Source organism: Zosterops lateralis, assembly GCF_965231275.1.
Source record: "Zosterops lateralis genome assembly, chromosome: 25".
NCBI lineage: Eukaryota > Metazoa > Chordata > Aves > Passeriformes > Zosteropidae > Zosterops > Zosterops lateralis.
The window spans coordinates 451,798-466,626 of record NC_139785.1 but is presented as its reverse complement, the minus strand read 5'-3'; the positions used below and the strand labels follow the sequence as shown (position 1 = coordinate 466,626).

Genomic DNA, 14,829 nt, shown 5'->3' with positions numbered 1-14,829 from the left:
CCACCCCCGGGGCCGGGGGTCCGCCCAGGCGCAGCGTGGGGGGCGGCTTTGTCTGGCGCGGGCGCGGCGGTGGGCGCAGCCCGTCGGGGCGCGCAGCCCCGCTCGCAGCGGGGCCGGGGGCAGCCGTGCCGCTGCCCGGTGCCGCTCCCCGGTACGGCCGGGCTTCCGGGTGCCGAGCTCCCCGCCGCCGCCTCCGGCTCCTCCATGTTTGTTGTCGGCAGCGCTGTCCAGCCGCTGCCGCTCTGCTCCCCGCAAGGTGCGGGGCTGCGCGGGGCGGGGCCGGGCGGGGGCGCCCGCACTCAGCCCGGCGGGGGCGCGGGCGGGGGCGCGGGCGGGGTGGGTGGGTGGGGGCGGCCTGACGCGGGCGCGGGGCGGCCCGGGGGCCGGCGCCGCCGTGATTTGCTGCGCGGCGGGGCGAGCGGCGGCGGCGGCGATGAGAGCGGGCAGTGCGAACTGCCGGAGCAGCCGCCGGCCGCCGTGAGTGCGGGCGGGGGGGGGGGGGCGGCACCGGGACCCCCCGCGTCCCCCGCCCCGGGACCGGGGTGGGGATGGGGCTCCGCCGCTTCGCCGCGCACCTGATGGGGCCGCGCTGCCGGCGGGACGGGGCGGCCGGAGCTGGAGCCGAGCGGCGGCGGGGGATGCGCAGCTTCCTTCCCTCCCTTGCCTTTCCCGGCCGGCGGTAGCGGGGACGCGGCTCCGCCGGGAAGCGCGGAAAGTTTTGGGCGAGTCGCTGCTGGGCTGCGGGCTAACTTCACTCTCCTCTCCTCACTCCCTTCTACTCCTTGCTCCCTTCTCTCCTTTCTTCCTCCGGCTTTTCTCTCTCCCTCCTCCTTTTTTTCTTTTTTTTTCCCCCTTTTTTTCTCTTTCGTCGCTTCCATTCCTGCTCCCCCTTTCCCGCTCCACTCTGCTACTCTCCCCCTCCGCCTTTTGTTTTCGCAGATAGTCGGCACACAAAGCTGGTCCCAGATTTGAGCGACGGCGAGACACCCTGATGTGTGAGCCTGGGACGTGCCATGGATCTGACTAAGATGGGGCTGATCCAGCTGCAGAACCCCTGCCACCCCACTGGGCTGCTGCACAAAGCCAACCAGATGCGCCTGGCGGGGACGCTGTGCGACGTGGTCATCATGGTGGACAGCCAGGAGTTCCACGCGCACCGGACCGTGCTGGCCTGCACCAGCAAGATGTTCGAGATCCTCTTCCACCGCAACAGCCAGCACTACACCCTGGACTTCCTCTCGCCAAAGACCTTCCAGCAGATCCTGGAGTACGCGTACACTGCCACCCTACAAGCCAAGGTTGAGGACCTGGATGACCTGCTCTATGCTGCTGAGATCCTGGAAATAGAGTACCTGGAGGAGCAGTGCCTGAAGATCCTGGAGACTATACAGGCTTCTGAGGACAATGACACTGAGGTCGCCATGGCTGATGGAGGTGCCACTACCACCACTGAGGAGGAGGAGGAGAGGAAGTCGAGGTACATCAAGGGCCTCTTCATCTCCAAGCCCACTGGTGAGGAAGGTGGCTATGCTGGCATGGCCAACCAGAGTCTGCCAGCAGTCACAGTGGAGCAGAGCCCCTCTGCCTCCGCATCCTACTGCTCTCTCTCTTCCATGAGCCCCACCAAGGCAGCAGTGGACAGCCTGATGACCATCGGGCAGTCCCTTCTGCAGGGTGCCCTGCCACCCAGTGCCCCCGAGGACTCATGCTCTGCCACCACCCACCGCCCTTCTGGCCTTGCTGAAGTCAAAACTGAAGCAATGCAAGTGGATGAGGCCTCCAGCCATGACAGCCCCCAGACAGCCGAGCTCGGTGCCTCCAGCGGGGAGAAGCCTGATGAGAAGGGCAAGGAAGGACCTGGCACCCCGACCCGCAGCAGTGTCATCACTAGTGCCCGTGAACTGCACTACATCCGTGAGGAGGGGGCCGAGCTACCCCCTGAGCCTGGCCAGGGGCTGCCACTGGGGCCGGAGCCATCCAGTGCTGCCCCGGGAGAGAAGCCCTTGGGCATCTACTCGCTGCTGCCGAACCACAAGACTGAGCCAGTGCTCGGTGTGCCGCCCACTGTGGCGTCCGCCCTGCACGTGCAGCCGGCCCTGGCTGTCTCCATGGACTTCAGCGCCTATGGCGGGCTGCTGCCCCAGGGCTTCATCCAGCGGGAGCTGTTCAGCAAGCTGGGGGAACTGGCAGCTGGCATGAAGACAGAGAGCAGAGCCCTGGGTGAGCAGTGCAGCGTGTGTGGGGCAGAGCTGCCGGACAATGAGACCCTCGAGCAGCACAGGTGAGTGCCAAGGCTGTGCTGTGGCGTGCTGTACTGGGTAGCCGGGATCTCACCACAAGGTTTCGGTTTCTGACTGTCGTGCGCGCTGGTGCAAAGTTTCCATCACGTACCCCAAAACCAGCTTGTGGAGTAGTGTTCTCAGAGGGATGGCTGTTGCAGCTCCCCCAGGTGTGGTGACCGTGCCAGAAGGTTCTTTCCAGCCAGTGCTGGCTGGGGACAGCCCGGATGAGCTTGGGCCGTTGGTGTTTCCTGCAAGCGTAAACCCTACCAGTTTCCCTGACTCAACCAAGCAGCTCACAGTTGCTATCCTTTGAGTTTAGGGAATCTTTGTGTGGAGAGATGCAGTGGGGACAGACAGCACTCGTCCACTCTCTGCTGAGAGCTGGTCCCTCCTGTGCCAGTGCCGGGGCATGCCAGCACGGGTAGTGGTGGCAACGTTGTGGTGACTTGCCAGCCTGGGGGGTTTTGTGCTGCCCAGCTTCCCGGTTTATGAAACAGTTACACTTTGCAAAAAGCAGCGCGGGAGTCAGGCTGGGTAACGGCGGGGCGACCGCAGAGGGCTCGGGCTGCCGCAGAGCCGTGGGTCTGTCCCTGCGGGGAAGAAGAGGGCTGAACCTCCAGTGGCCGCAGATGCGGCTTCGGGAGTCCCCTGCTCAGGGTGGGGGGATCTGTGTGCCCGCTCCCAGCCCCGAAGCCTTGGGTGCTTGCTGCGGGGTGGGAATGAGGTGGTGGTTACTGACACGGAGCTTAGTGCTCCGCTGTTTATTGCCTCTTGGTCGTGCTTCAGGGACGACGGTTTGTTCCCTGATTTGGCTGGGGAAGGGAGCCATGTTAATTACCACACCAAAATCGGCGTCCCCAGTCAAATCCCATGGCTCTGAACGTGCTTCGTTGAGCGCTGCTCTGGCCCTCGGTGTGGCTGCAGCCCCGCGACAGGACGGCAGCGTCCTGCCTAGGGAAGAGACCACCGGCATGGTGCCGTAGCTTCTCCCTGCCTCCCCTGGCTGCGCAAATTGTCATATTTTTAATGAATCAACAGGTTAATTAGTCCTGATGCACATAAGGCGCTCCGGGGCCGGTGTCCGTGCCGGCGCGCGCCTCTGGCGGGGCAGTTGGTGCTGCCGGCAGGATCGCCGCCCGCCAGCGGGGCGGGATGGCTGCTGTCGGCTGCCGAAGCAGTGGCTCCCCGCACGCACTCAGCCCGTGAGCGCTCCGGGTGCAGGGCGGCAGCTGCCGAGCCGGGATCCTCAGCCCTGCGGGTCTGCGAGTGCTGGCAGCGTCACTCCTCGCTCTGCCGCATGGACCCTATGGGGAGCAGCCTTCACCCCTTGAGGATCCCCGGCTCCGTGTAGGGGCACAGCCGCTTTCGGCTTTGTTTCCCCCTCTCGCAAGTGGGAGAGCTGGGGCTGGCGTTTGTTACGTCCCCGAAGCCGCTTCGGCCGTGCAATGATGTAGACCGAACGTCACCTGGAGAGCTGCAGTGAGGGCTCAGTGAGAATTTTAACATGCCTTTCTGACACAGTCTCAAGGCTCTCCCTTTCCCCCTCCAAGCCCAGAGCAGCAATTGCTGTGGCCGCAGCGGAAGGCGATGTTGGGGCTGTCCGGAGGCTCCTGTCGCCAACCGTGAATCTGTCCAGAGGGAGGGAGAGCTGCGCGGTCAGATCCTTCCCCGCGTGGTGGAGAGATGAGGGAGCATGGCCCAGCTGTCCAGCACAGCAGCCCCTCTTTCACAGCGCCTTCCCGGGCTACGATTGTTTTGACAGCCGTGGCCGCAGCCGTGGCTTATTTCTCACTTATTCATGATCCTTATCATGAGGCTGGGCACACGCCTTGCTCCGCGGGGCTCGGAGTCTGCCTGGAGCACGGAGCTCAGTACTAGCCCCTGCCAGTGGAACCTTAAAGGCAGTTGCTGAAGCCAGCACCAAACTGTTTGCCTGTTCTTGCTTTCAGACTGATTACCTGGTGCTGGCAAACTTTGCAGGGCTAGCCAAATCCTTTGAGCCATGTTTAAACTGATATGTAAGACCGTCCATGTTGAAAGGCATTGGGTAACAGTCCAATGAACTCACTCCCTGGCCCCCAAAGTCTAAATCCCAGGCGATTTGTGTGTAAACAGAGTCTCATGTGGCTTTTTAATAGTGTTTACTTTCTAATATGTTGTGAGAATTACCATTTGGGGAGGATTTGTGGGATCCTATTGTATTCATGGAGCTGTTAAACAGCATCTGCACTGGGTTGGAATCGGCAGCTCGCTGCCGGAGCAGCTCTGGTAGCAGCTGCACCGTGCTGGCTGTGGGCTCTTCTTTGCTCCACTGCCTGCTGGTGAGAGGGGCTGGAGACCTGCACCCTGCACTGGGGTCTGGGCACCCCCTCCCCAACCAGCTGGAGAGGGGCAGGATGTGCCGGGGCACCACGGTGTCACTCGTTGACTTTCGCTGACCTCTTTCTGCTGTGCGCTCACTGCTGTGGTTTTGCTTTCCAACCCTGATGCGAGGCGGAGATGCCCAATCAGAGCCGTTCCCAGCTGTGGTGAGCTGGGGCCAGGGGCAGGGGTACTTCACTGTTCCATGGGGTGTTTGGCTGCCCGTGTGACAGCTTCCACGTGCTAAGCCCTAGCAGGTGACAGACCCTGAAGCCACCTAGCACCAATGCTGCTTGTTCCTCGGTGAGCCAGTGTGTGCTGAGCCTGTTTGCAGAGCACAGGCAGCCCATGCATATGGTGGGGCTGTTTGTTTACCCACACACATGCCTATAGAAGTGTAAACATACATGTTTATAGTCTTGGAGCCTTCTGAGTGTTGTTCCTGTCTTCATTGGTATGGGATGCACATGCAGGAAGAAGGAGAGCAGAGGGTTGGCCTGGCCTCAGCAAGCACAGGGGGGGCCACTGGCCCTGGGTGACAGACAGTCCCCGAGGGACAGTCATCTGCCCTGGCCCAGTGAGGTGACATGGCTCCTTGGCCTTGTGGCAGCATTGTCTGTGCCATGTCATACCCAGAAGCGCTGAACTGTGACCTTTGGGGGGCCAAGTGGCCAAAAGCCTTGGTGCTGCCTCTGCTTGGGGTTTTCAGGTCCCTGAACCTGCCGGCTGCTGCGTGATCCATTTTTTTCTCCCTTACCAAGCTTATGATTTTGACTAATTGAGTGTAGATTGAGTCGTCGAGTCTTTAATTTTTTTTATAAAAGATTTCCTTTTGGGTTCAGCAAAGTTCAGACTTAATCTAATGTTAGTATTGATCATCACTTCTAATTGCAGACAAAAAAGCCATAGTTCACTGGCCCTTTTGGGGCTGTTTTGTGAAGGAAAACCTCCAAGCTGCAAGGCGAGAGCTGTGCTGAGCTGCCAACTGAGCCTGGCATAATTTGTCATCAGGAAGTTAAATACCTTAAAACTTTAAAAAATATTAAACCATGTCTTTTATGAAGTGATAGAGAGTGGGAAGGCTGCTAGTGGGGATGTGATCCCATACGCTTCATTTATGGCACAGTCGAAGATCCCAACCCAACACTGCTCAGGAATTCACCCACCACGGTGATGCAGCTGCCGGCAGCATGTGTGTCAGTGAGAGATGGAGATGCTGGTCTGGAAAGCAAAAGGGCTTTCGTGGTGATGGTGTCATGGGGCCAGTGGAGGCCAGTGGTGGGTGAATGCTCCTCATGGGGTGATTTTGGGTGGAAGGTGTTTGTCCTCACTGTCATATGGGGGGACGTACCTTGGGGAAAGCTTCCATGCCAACCCTTGGGTCTGTTCTGCATTTTGAGGTTCCATGGCTGAGCTGTCAGCTCAAGATGTGTGTGTGCCAGTGGAGGATTTAAGGATGGGGTAAGGAGGCTTGCTCTGCCCCAGTGGCTGCTGGCCATCCACTGCACCCCAAACTCCAGATTTGTGCCCTTTTCCCATTGAAGGGCAGAAAAGCAGTGATTGCTACCACCAGCACCAGTGTCCAGTGTCCAGGGCTGGGCATCAATGCTCCCGGCAGTCTGAAATCCTCCTGCTTGGGAAAACTTCAGCTTCTCATCTAGATCCAGCCTTTGGCTTTTCCTCTGGCAGCCTCACCTCCCCTCTCTCCACTTGGATTAGCTGAGCGTTGTACTGCTAATGCCATTAGGCACATTGGCACTGCTCGGCATGTCACAGTGAGAAACAGATGCAGTGTACCATTAAAGCAATAAACGTGATAAATCGGATCCCAAGTGCTTTGTGAGATGTTATTAGTGTTAATTTCAGTAGCTGAATACAGTAGTTGTTTTTTATTTTATTTTAAGCATTCGTCAATTTATGTTCCACTGCAATTTAAACTTTAAAAAATGGAAAGCAAGACGGGGAGGGAAGGAAAACTTGGGGCAGCAGCCCCCCAAACTCTGCCCATGATTACTTCCAGAGTTGGAGGATGACCTGGCAGCTCTTGTTTCTTGCTGATGGGCCTTATTAGCGGCACCTGGCATCATAAGGGGCTAATGGAAACCAGCGTTCCCGGCTGCCGGGCCACGGTGCAGGGCAGCTGGGCAAGGAAGCTCTTATTAGCTTTATGGGCAGGGGGACGTGCCCCGCTCAGGAAATGAATGTTGCGGCTAAGGTCCACAGCGCTGACCCCGAGCGTGTAACCTGTGAGCACTGGCCGAGACCCCGCGCAAGATGCTTGGGATTTCGGGGGCTCTCTGGTTCTTGTCATGGGCAGAGGGGGAATACAACGTGGTATGTTGCAGCCTTGAACTTTTGATTTATTCAGTGGGTGACTTAACCATTTCCATACTCAGCTCCAAGTGTGGAGGGAGAAAAGCCCCCTTTGGCTTCCACATTATTCCATTCATTATTCTGCATCAGTTTAGTTACGCATGCACTGCATTTGAAAGCAAAGCTCTGAGATTCTCATCAGAAAACAGCTATTTCGATGTATTTTTTTTTTGTTTGTTGGTTTGTTTGTTTCCCCCTGCCCAGTGAAACTCTGGTTTCTCCTGGCAGTGATGCCTGGTGCTTCTGACACCTTGCAGAAGGACATCCAGGGGTGTGATGGGATCATTGCCTGCTCTCTGCCTGGCATGCAGCCCCTTCCCCAGCACCACTCAGTTCCCAGGGACCAGGACCCTATTGGCTGCAGGGCTGGGACCCCAGTGCATGAAACCTGCTGCACTGAGGACACTTGGGTGGCTTTCCCCCAGTGCTGCTGCTGCAGCAGCTCAATGAGATTTGCAGAGCATCCTCCGTCCTCGTTACACCTCGCACAGTGGTGTTGGTTAAAATGCCTTTATAGCCATACAGAGGGCCCATCAGAGAGCCTGTGCTGGTTCACGGGTGACACTGTCCACCCTTTCTTCCTTTCCTTGTGGAGCATGGGAGTGTGCAGAGCAGCCTGGGCTGTTGGTGACAGAGCATTTCTGCAGCCTTCCCTGCTTCTGCGGGATGCTGGTTCTTTAGTTACACCAGTCTGTAAATCTGTTTTCGTTGGATAGAGTAAAATGATCTGTGTTTTCCTTTTTGCCTGCAATTAGCAAGATTTTTCTTTTATTCCCCCCCTACCCCCCTTGACAGCTTCAAGAGAGGCTTTAAATGAGTAATTACTAAATATTTCCCGGCAGCCAAACACGGGGCCATGGCATCTCCTGTTGCAAAAGTGAAAAATATTTCTGTTTGCAGTTAATTTTAGTGGCAGGCAGATCATGTTAACTGGGTGTAATTGCTTCCAGATATGGCAGAGGGTTTTGTGTGTTGGGATGAAGGGTCTGGTAAGTGCTCACTTCCTGTGTAAATTAGCCTATTCCATTCATTCCTCCTCACTCGGCAGTCCTGGCTTCTGTCACTCTGCCGGTGAGGGGTTCTCCCCGGCCTGGCTCAGCACTTTATGGTGGGATCAGTCCTTTGCAGGGCATCACCCCTCCTTTGCTGGAAGGGACCTGCATCCTGCTCTGCAGCCAGACCTGGACAGAGTTTGGCATGCACCATGGCCCTGATAGAGTTTGGTGGTGTGACAGGTACCAGCTGAAACAGGGAGGGTGGCACAAAGGAAATTTCAGCAGGATATCATAGGAGCAACAGGGAAGGGTTCTTGCATTGTTTGGAATAAATGCAGACATGGCAGGGAAGTCTGTGTGTGGCCAGACACCTTTTAACATTGGCTGATGAGTTTCCAGTGCAGTCCTGACATCTACTTTTGTTCCCAGGCTCAACCCCAGTTGCTCAGCCCTGCTGTGGGGTTTTCAGGAGCATCATCTGTGTGTCCATCCTGGATAATCTTTATCCGGGCTGAGGCATGCCTGAACCACTTGGTTTCAGTTTGGAGCACGCTGGTTTGAGTTGGCAGTGCTCTGGGTAACTTCTGTGCTGACAGCAGAGCAGCAGGCACCTCTGGAAGAGCACAAGTGCTGTTGAACCGCATCATTCACAAAAGAGGTTGATTCCTCTTTTTGGCAAGAGGTCACTGCATCTGAAGGAGGGAGCATTGCCCTACAATCGGGGTTGTGGGATCGAGCTTTTGTGGCCCAGGCTCACGCGCTGGCCGGGGGCCAGGGCCGCCCGGATCATTTTCGCTGTAGTGTTCTTAACTGATTTTAAGTAGATTATGGTTGGATACGCGCCCTGCTGTGCTGATTCAGGTTTCCATCGGCCTTCGTTGTCTCATTGCTGTTTTATTGGCACGTTGTTTAGCAAACAAGCCGGCAATGTGCGATTGAGGAAAAGCTTCTCCACGTAGGCACGAGGGCTGCAAGGCGCGCAAAGCCTAGCTAGAGCCGCCCGCCCGCCCGCCATAAATCAGCGTTAAACACCCTGCTTTGTTACCGGTGTCAGCGCGAGAGATGGGCTGTTATCGGCGTGTATCACGCGGGCTGATAACCCCGGGCTCTGTTTAGTGCTGTGCGGGGAGCGGCTGCCTCGCGGCAGCGGGGGAGCGCTCCGGGTGCCGGCAGGGGCCGTGCTGTGGCGTTTGCCATACGCACCACCAAGGGGACCTGTGCACCCCTGCTTGAAAAAATACACCTTCATGCATCCGCAGCTTGTGGCGGGGAGGAAGGTGCTTGCTCTCTTGCCTTGGTGACCTATAAAGAAGGGAAACGTCAACTGAGCATAAAAACAAAGAGAAACTCAAAAACCCCACAGCCCCAAGCACCAGGCCATTTCCATCACCACCACTGGGCTTCAAAAGATGTGTAGTAGGGGTAGTTGGGGACGTGGTTTAGTGGTGGGTTTGGCAGTGCCGGGCAAATGGTTGGTCTCAATGCTCTCAGGCATCTTTCCCAACTTTTGTGATTCTCAAACCCTGCGAGAGTTCAAGGAGCGTTTGGACAATGCTCTCAGGCACATAGTGGGATTTTTGGGGCTGTCCTGTGCAGTGCCAGTACTTGGATGATGATCCCTTTGGGTTCACGATATTCTGTGGTTTTATGATTTCTACACCAGGTACTGCACTACTTACAACCCACATGTGGTTTGCCACTCCATCATAACTACTGAATGTGCTTTTATGCTTTTGCCACTGAATCTAGGGATTGTGCTGGACTCCATATGCTTTGCCCTTGGTCACCTTCCCTCATTCTCGTCTCCATGCAGTATTTATAGTAAATCATATTAGAAAGGAGTGCTAAGGAGGAAGCATGATTCATCCGGCTTGAAACCACCACTGACATAAATAAAGGCAAAGAGCTTACTATGTGTTTTTTATTATGGTATTTAGGGACAGGTTGTACTAGTTTTGGCATGCACAGAGTAAACCTAGGAAGGCTTTGACTCCAAGAAATCCAGTTTCACCACAGCACAGGCTGTGTTTTTAAAAAACTGAACCAAAACCCAGCCAGCCTTGAAAGTGTGTGTGCATGGCAGTGCAAGGCTTTTGGGACAGCTCGTTGCCTTCCACATTTCACTGCATGTCTTTGGCTGTTCCATTGGTTTCTCAGGGCTTTACTGTCGTGCAGGAGCAGAAGATGGTGTGATCTCAGGCATCACCTTTACCTGTGAGAGAGGTAAGACCCTGGCACAGGTTCCCAGAGAATATGTGGCTGCCCTATCCCTGGCAGTGTCCAAGGCCAGGCTGGGCAGGGCTTGGAGCAACCTGGGGTAGTGGAAGGTGTCCCTGCCCATGGCAAACAGTTGAAATGAGATGAGCTTTAAGGTCTCTCCCAGCCCAAGCCATTAGAAGCCATTCTGTTGTCACAGGTCTGGAATAGGATGTGCAAACTGTAGCGGAAAAGGGCTCACTCATGAAGAGATACACAGAGAGGACATACAGAGGGGACGCTTGGTGCAGAGAGATCCTGCCAACAGCTCTCAGACTGCGTGAGTCTGGGCTGCCACAGGCAGCACTGGTGACGGATCTTATCTCAGCTGGGCACAGGCTGCAGTCACAGCTGGCTGCTCAGCACACGCAAACGGCCTTTGCGTGGGAGAGAGAAGGCAGCAGTGTGGTGCAGCACCCACACTTCACTGGCCCCCTAGCACTGCATGGCACCGACGCACCGTGTGCTGGGTGGCTGGGCCACGGTGCCACATGTGCCACAGCACCGGGTTGGGTCCTCTGCCATGGGGTGGACAGGGCACAGCAGAGCGCCACCAGCCCACACACGGGGCCCCTTTCTGCGAAATGGCACAGTGCTCAGAACCGGAACCCTCTGTATGTCCTGTCTGCCCACCCCCCCTCCAGGGCGTTCTGCTATTTTTACCAGGAATGAGGTGATTTCGTCTTCTCTTTCTTCCTTCCCCCTGTTTGTAGAAAAGATCCCAAGTGCCAAGCACAGGGCACTCCTGCAAATAAGAGCAGCGACCAGAGGCGCTTGTCACAGGCTCTGCTGCCCACACTGCCCTTGGCTTCTCTTGCACATATTGCCTTGGCGGGAACCAAGCATGTGCAATGAAACTGGCAGAAAACTTGCTTCCCTGTAGCAGGAATCATCTTAGAAACATTTTAACTTGGATGAAAACCTTCCCAGTGGAAGAAAAGTGAAAAGCAATTACTTTTGCTTCCTGAGTTCCTGTCTTCTCTGTGGGTGAGGGATGGGGAAATGCTATCCTGACTTTGCTATGCCTACCTCGGCCTTTCAGTTCATCATCACCCTAGGTGAAGAGCAGCATTTGGTTGGGTTTTTTTGGGGGGAATTTGGGATTTGCATTTATGGGGCTGTGGGGAAGATTGCATGTAGGGCAGGGCTGTAGGAAGTGAGTGTTGTGGTGGGAACTGGGCCACTGGCAGCTCCTAGCCTGCAGGGTGCTGAGTCAGCAGTACCCGAGAATGGGACAGCACCGGGGCTGCCAGGGGATGCCCCAGACCTGCCTGTGGGATTCCCCCAGCCCAGTTCTGCCCATGGATCTGGGGAGGGATACTGGGATCTTGAGACGCAGAGGCAAGTGCTTGTATTGATTTCTGGCTTCTCTGACCCTTTAGCTGGAGGTGGCTCTTCCCTCAGCGTTGAACCAAATGTAACTTAAACAGTGCAGAAATGTTTCTCATCCTTCTCTTCCTGTAGTGAGCACTGCCCAATGCATTATTTAGCAGGGTGGGATGTGTGGCAGGCTGCCCTGGAGCATGGGCCATGACCAGCCAGCACGTGGTTCGTGGGAGCAGGGGCCTCTAGTGGGTTGTGTGCTAAGGACGCAGACATCACTGGGAGGAGAGCTTACATTGGACCTTGCACTGGGAGAGAGACTATCCAGCTCTGCCTGGCCAGAAGATGGGAAGAGGGTGGCAGAAGAGGGGAACATGTTGCTGTGGGGCTGAGTGAGGGGTCACAGAGATGGCATCTCATGAGGATGACACTTGGATGCTTTTTGCCATATCCCGTAGTGCCGTGTCCGCATGGTGAGGTACCAAAGGCTGGGCCACTGCTGGCAGCTGTGCTGCATCCTCCTCTGGCTGGAGATGGAGAGCAGCTCTCTCCTGTTCTCCCTAATTAGCACCTTTGTTGCTAAGTGAACAAAGTGGCCATGCATGGTGAACTTCCCACAGGCGATCCATGTGTCAAGGAAGGGCCCTTCCATTGTCACCACATGGAAGTGGCATGCAGTGTGCAGCCACAGAGACCAAGGTGCCAGAGCTGGGCTGCTCACAGCCCTCCTGCTCCAGGGACTGTAGCTATGCTGCTCCTCATGCCCCGGGAAGCCCAACACTGCCTCAGCAAAGAGCTGATTTACTGTGTGCCTGTGACGGTCATCCTCCAGGTGCCACCACTGTCACTTGTTGCGCCAAGGGTTGCTGCTGAGGCAGCCCTTCTGCTCCGGTCTGCAGCAAGTGTATTTTCAATTACCTCTGGTCACCTCTCACATGGCATCTGCCCTGGCTGTCTGGGTCAGACGTGAGTTAGGTGCAAGTGTCACCATGTTAAAGGGAATAACCGTGTCGTCTTCGAAGGGATGGTAACGATGGATGTTAATGCCTGTGGAATGGCAGCCTTGTAGCAGTGCTCATTAAACAGGACTCCATTTGGATTGCCAAATCCCTTTGATTCTTCCTGCATTATCTTCTGCCTCATCCTGACTCTGCATCCCAGCACTGGGGTTTTATTATTTTATAGGAGCTGTAACATTTGGGCTGTGCCATGTGGCAGTGGTCGATGCACTCTCTCCACCATCCTCCTCCTCCTCCTCCTCCTCTTCAGGGTGCTCTTCAGCAGTGTACCAGGAACCATTTGGTGGATGGAGCATGTTGGGGCTCCTGGCCTCCAGACATGTTTTGTGTGGGCCTGAGAGATTTTTGCCTGCTTAGCACCTGCTACCTTTTCCCAAGGAAAAGTTTCTCAAGAAAGATTTTTCTCAAAACAATCTTGGTAAACAACTATCCTTTCCCAAAACAATCTTGGCCAGCTGGTGTTTTCTGTTCCTCTAGTTTAACCAATAGTATTAGAGAGGTGTTGTTCTTATTCATCAACCACGTTAAGTCTGTATCGGCACGCCTTATAAAAGGTAGTAAGAATTAAACAAAACAGAGCCTTCTTTTTCTATACCTTTTGCCTTCTGAATTATTTGGAGTCTTTCATGTCCTACAGTGACAGTTTTGCAGCCAGAATATCCCATGTTTAGGGGTGTTTCTTGGAAAATTCATAATATTTGCACTAACGAGTGATGATTTTGTCATTTTCAGTGTCTGTTGCTGGTCACATTCCCCTGTGTGTATAAACTTTGCCTTTTCCTTAGTAAATAATGCCAGGGAAATGAGGGTGAAAAGCATCATGGCTGTCTGGCACAGAGGTGGGGCTGTCCCTGCATTGCTGCCTGTCCCAGCCCAGCTCTGGAGTGGCCAGTCTCAAAAGGATGTGCAGAGCAACCTGGATGCAGCCTCCAGCTGCCGCCACTTCCAGAGCAGCACTGAGCTGCCCACGGGAAGGACCAGCTGGAGAGCAGGAATGGTGCTGAGCATCATTTTCACCCAACATATTATTGTTCTTGCAAGAGCAGGATTTGAAGTCTATTTAACTTTTCAGTGCCCTGTACCCCTTTAAATGTTACCTCTTTAAATGTTTCCAGTGTGTTCTCGCTGATGGGTTACCTTTTGTTTCCCCTTGGGCTATAATTAGTGTCCTTTACACAGAATTGCCTTAGAATTGGATTTGAAGAAGATAAGAATCAAATTACCAGTATTTATCTTGTAAATTCCAAAAGTTCTACTGAGAGGCATGGTACAAGAAGGATTTTTAAAATATTGTGAAAACACCAACCTCCTGTGGATCCCAGGGTTCCCCTGAGGGTCACATCTGCAAAATACCTTGGGATGCAGGACAGGGCCACGAAGGAGACAGGATGGTTCCTTCCCCACCAAAACCCTGCTGGTGGGCTGAGGAGACGGCTTGCTGGCAAAACACCTCCCCAGGTAGGTGAAGGTGCTGAGTCAGGGCAAGCATCCCCCCTCTCCCACCAGGTGACTGGATGCAGGGGTGGGAGCATTATCTCAGGCTGGGCTTTGGTCTTGGCTTTCACACCTGGTCCCATCTAGGCTGGGAGGAGGAGCCTTTGAAATGCCACCTCTCTCCCGCTCTTCCAGTCTCCCACCTGGGGTCCCTCCCCACTCTGACAGGCGGTTCTCAGATGGTAAGGCAAGTTGAGCACCAGAAGTGGATGGAAGTAATTTTGGTGGGCTCTGTTTTGACAGAAATTAAGCATCTGAATTTAAATGAAGGAGATGGAGAGCCTGGGCAGCTAAGACTATATTTTCATAATGTAAACAGTTGCAGAAGAAGATTAATGGCACCTGTGTAAACACTCCATTGCAGCAGTGAGAGGTTGGGGGTTTTTTAATAGTTAGAAAATACTAAGGATAGCTGGAGGCAGCAGACACCACACTTTCCTCCTGCTCACACCTTCCACCTCCCTGTCCATCCCACAGTAAATATTCCAGCCACCCTCAGCCCCACTCTCCCTTCTCGCAGTAAATTACATATTAAAGTAGCCTGGTAACTGAGCACTGGTTGCTGCGCGATAAGCTCCGGGAAATCAATATGTTTGCCATGTGCCTGCTTGTTTATGACACCTGCCTGCCGAGCAGTTGAGCAATGCTCCACGGGCCCAGGCTGCACTCACGGGAGGAGCTGCAGCAGCACCGAAGGATTTTTTTTGCTCCTCAAGCAAAATATTG

At 55.0% G+C, this 14,829-nt stretch overlaps 1 protein-coding gene across 2 annotated transcripts in view; it reads left to right on the top strand.

Moving 5' to 3' along the window:
• Nucleotides 1-421: 421 nt before the first annotated feature.
• The window catches only part of ZBTB16 (zinc finger and BTB domain containing 16), a 54,656-nt gene continuing 40,248 nt past the window's right edge, over nucleotides 422-14,829 (top strand). Inside the window, exons 1-2 of one of the 2 annotated variants that reach the window (XM_083877971.1) lie at nucleotides 422-477; nucleotides 940-2,281. In XM_083877971.1, the coding sequence (XP_083734097.1) occupies nucleotides 1,014-2,281 (1,268 nt within the window). In that variant the 5' untranslated portion in view covers nucleotides 422-477; nucleotides 940-1,013. The remainder of the gene's footprint in view (nucleotides 478-939; nucleotides 2,282-14,829) is intronic. The other variant, XM_083877972.1, reaches the window with a different exon arrangement.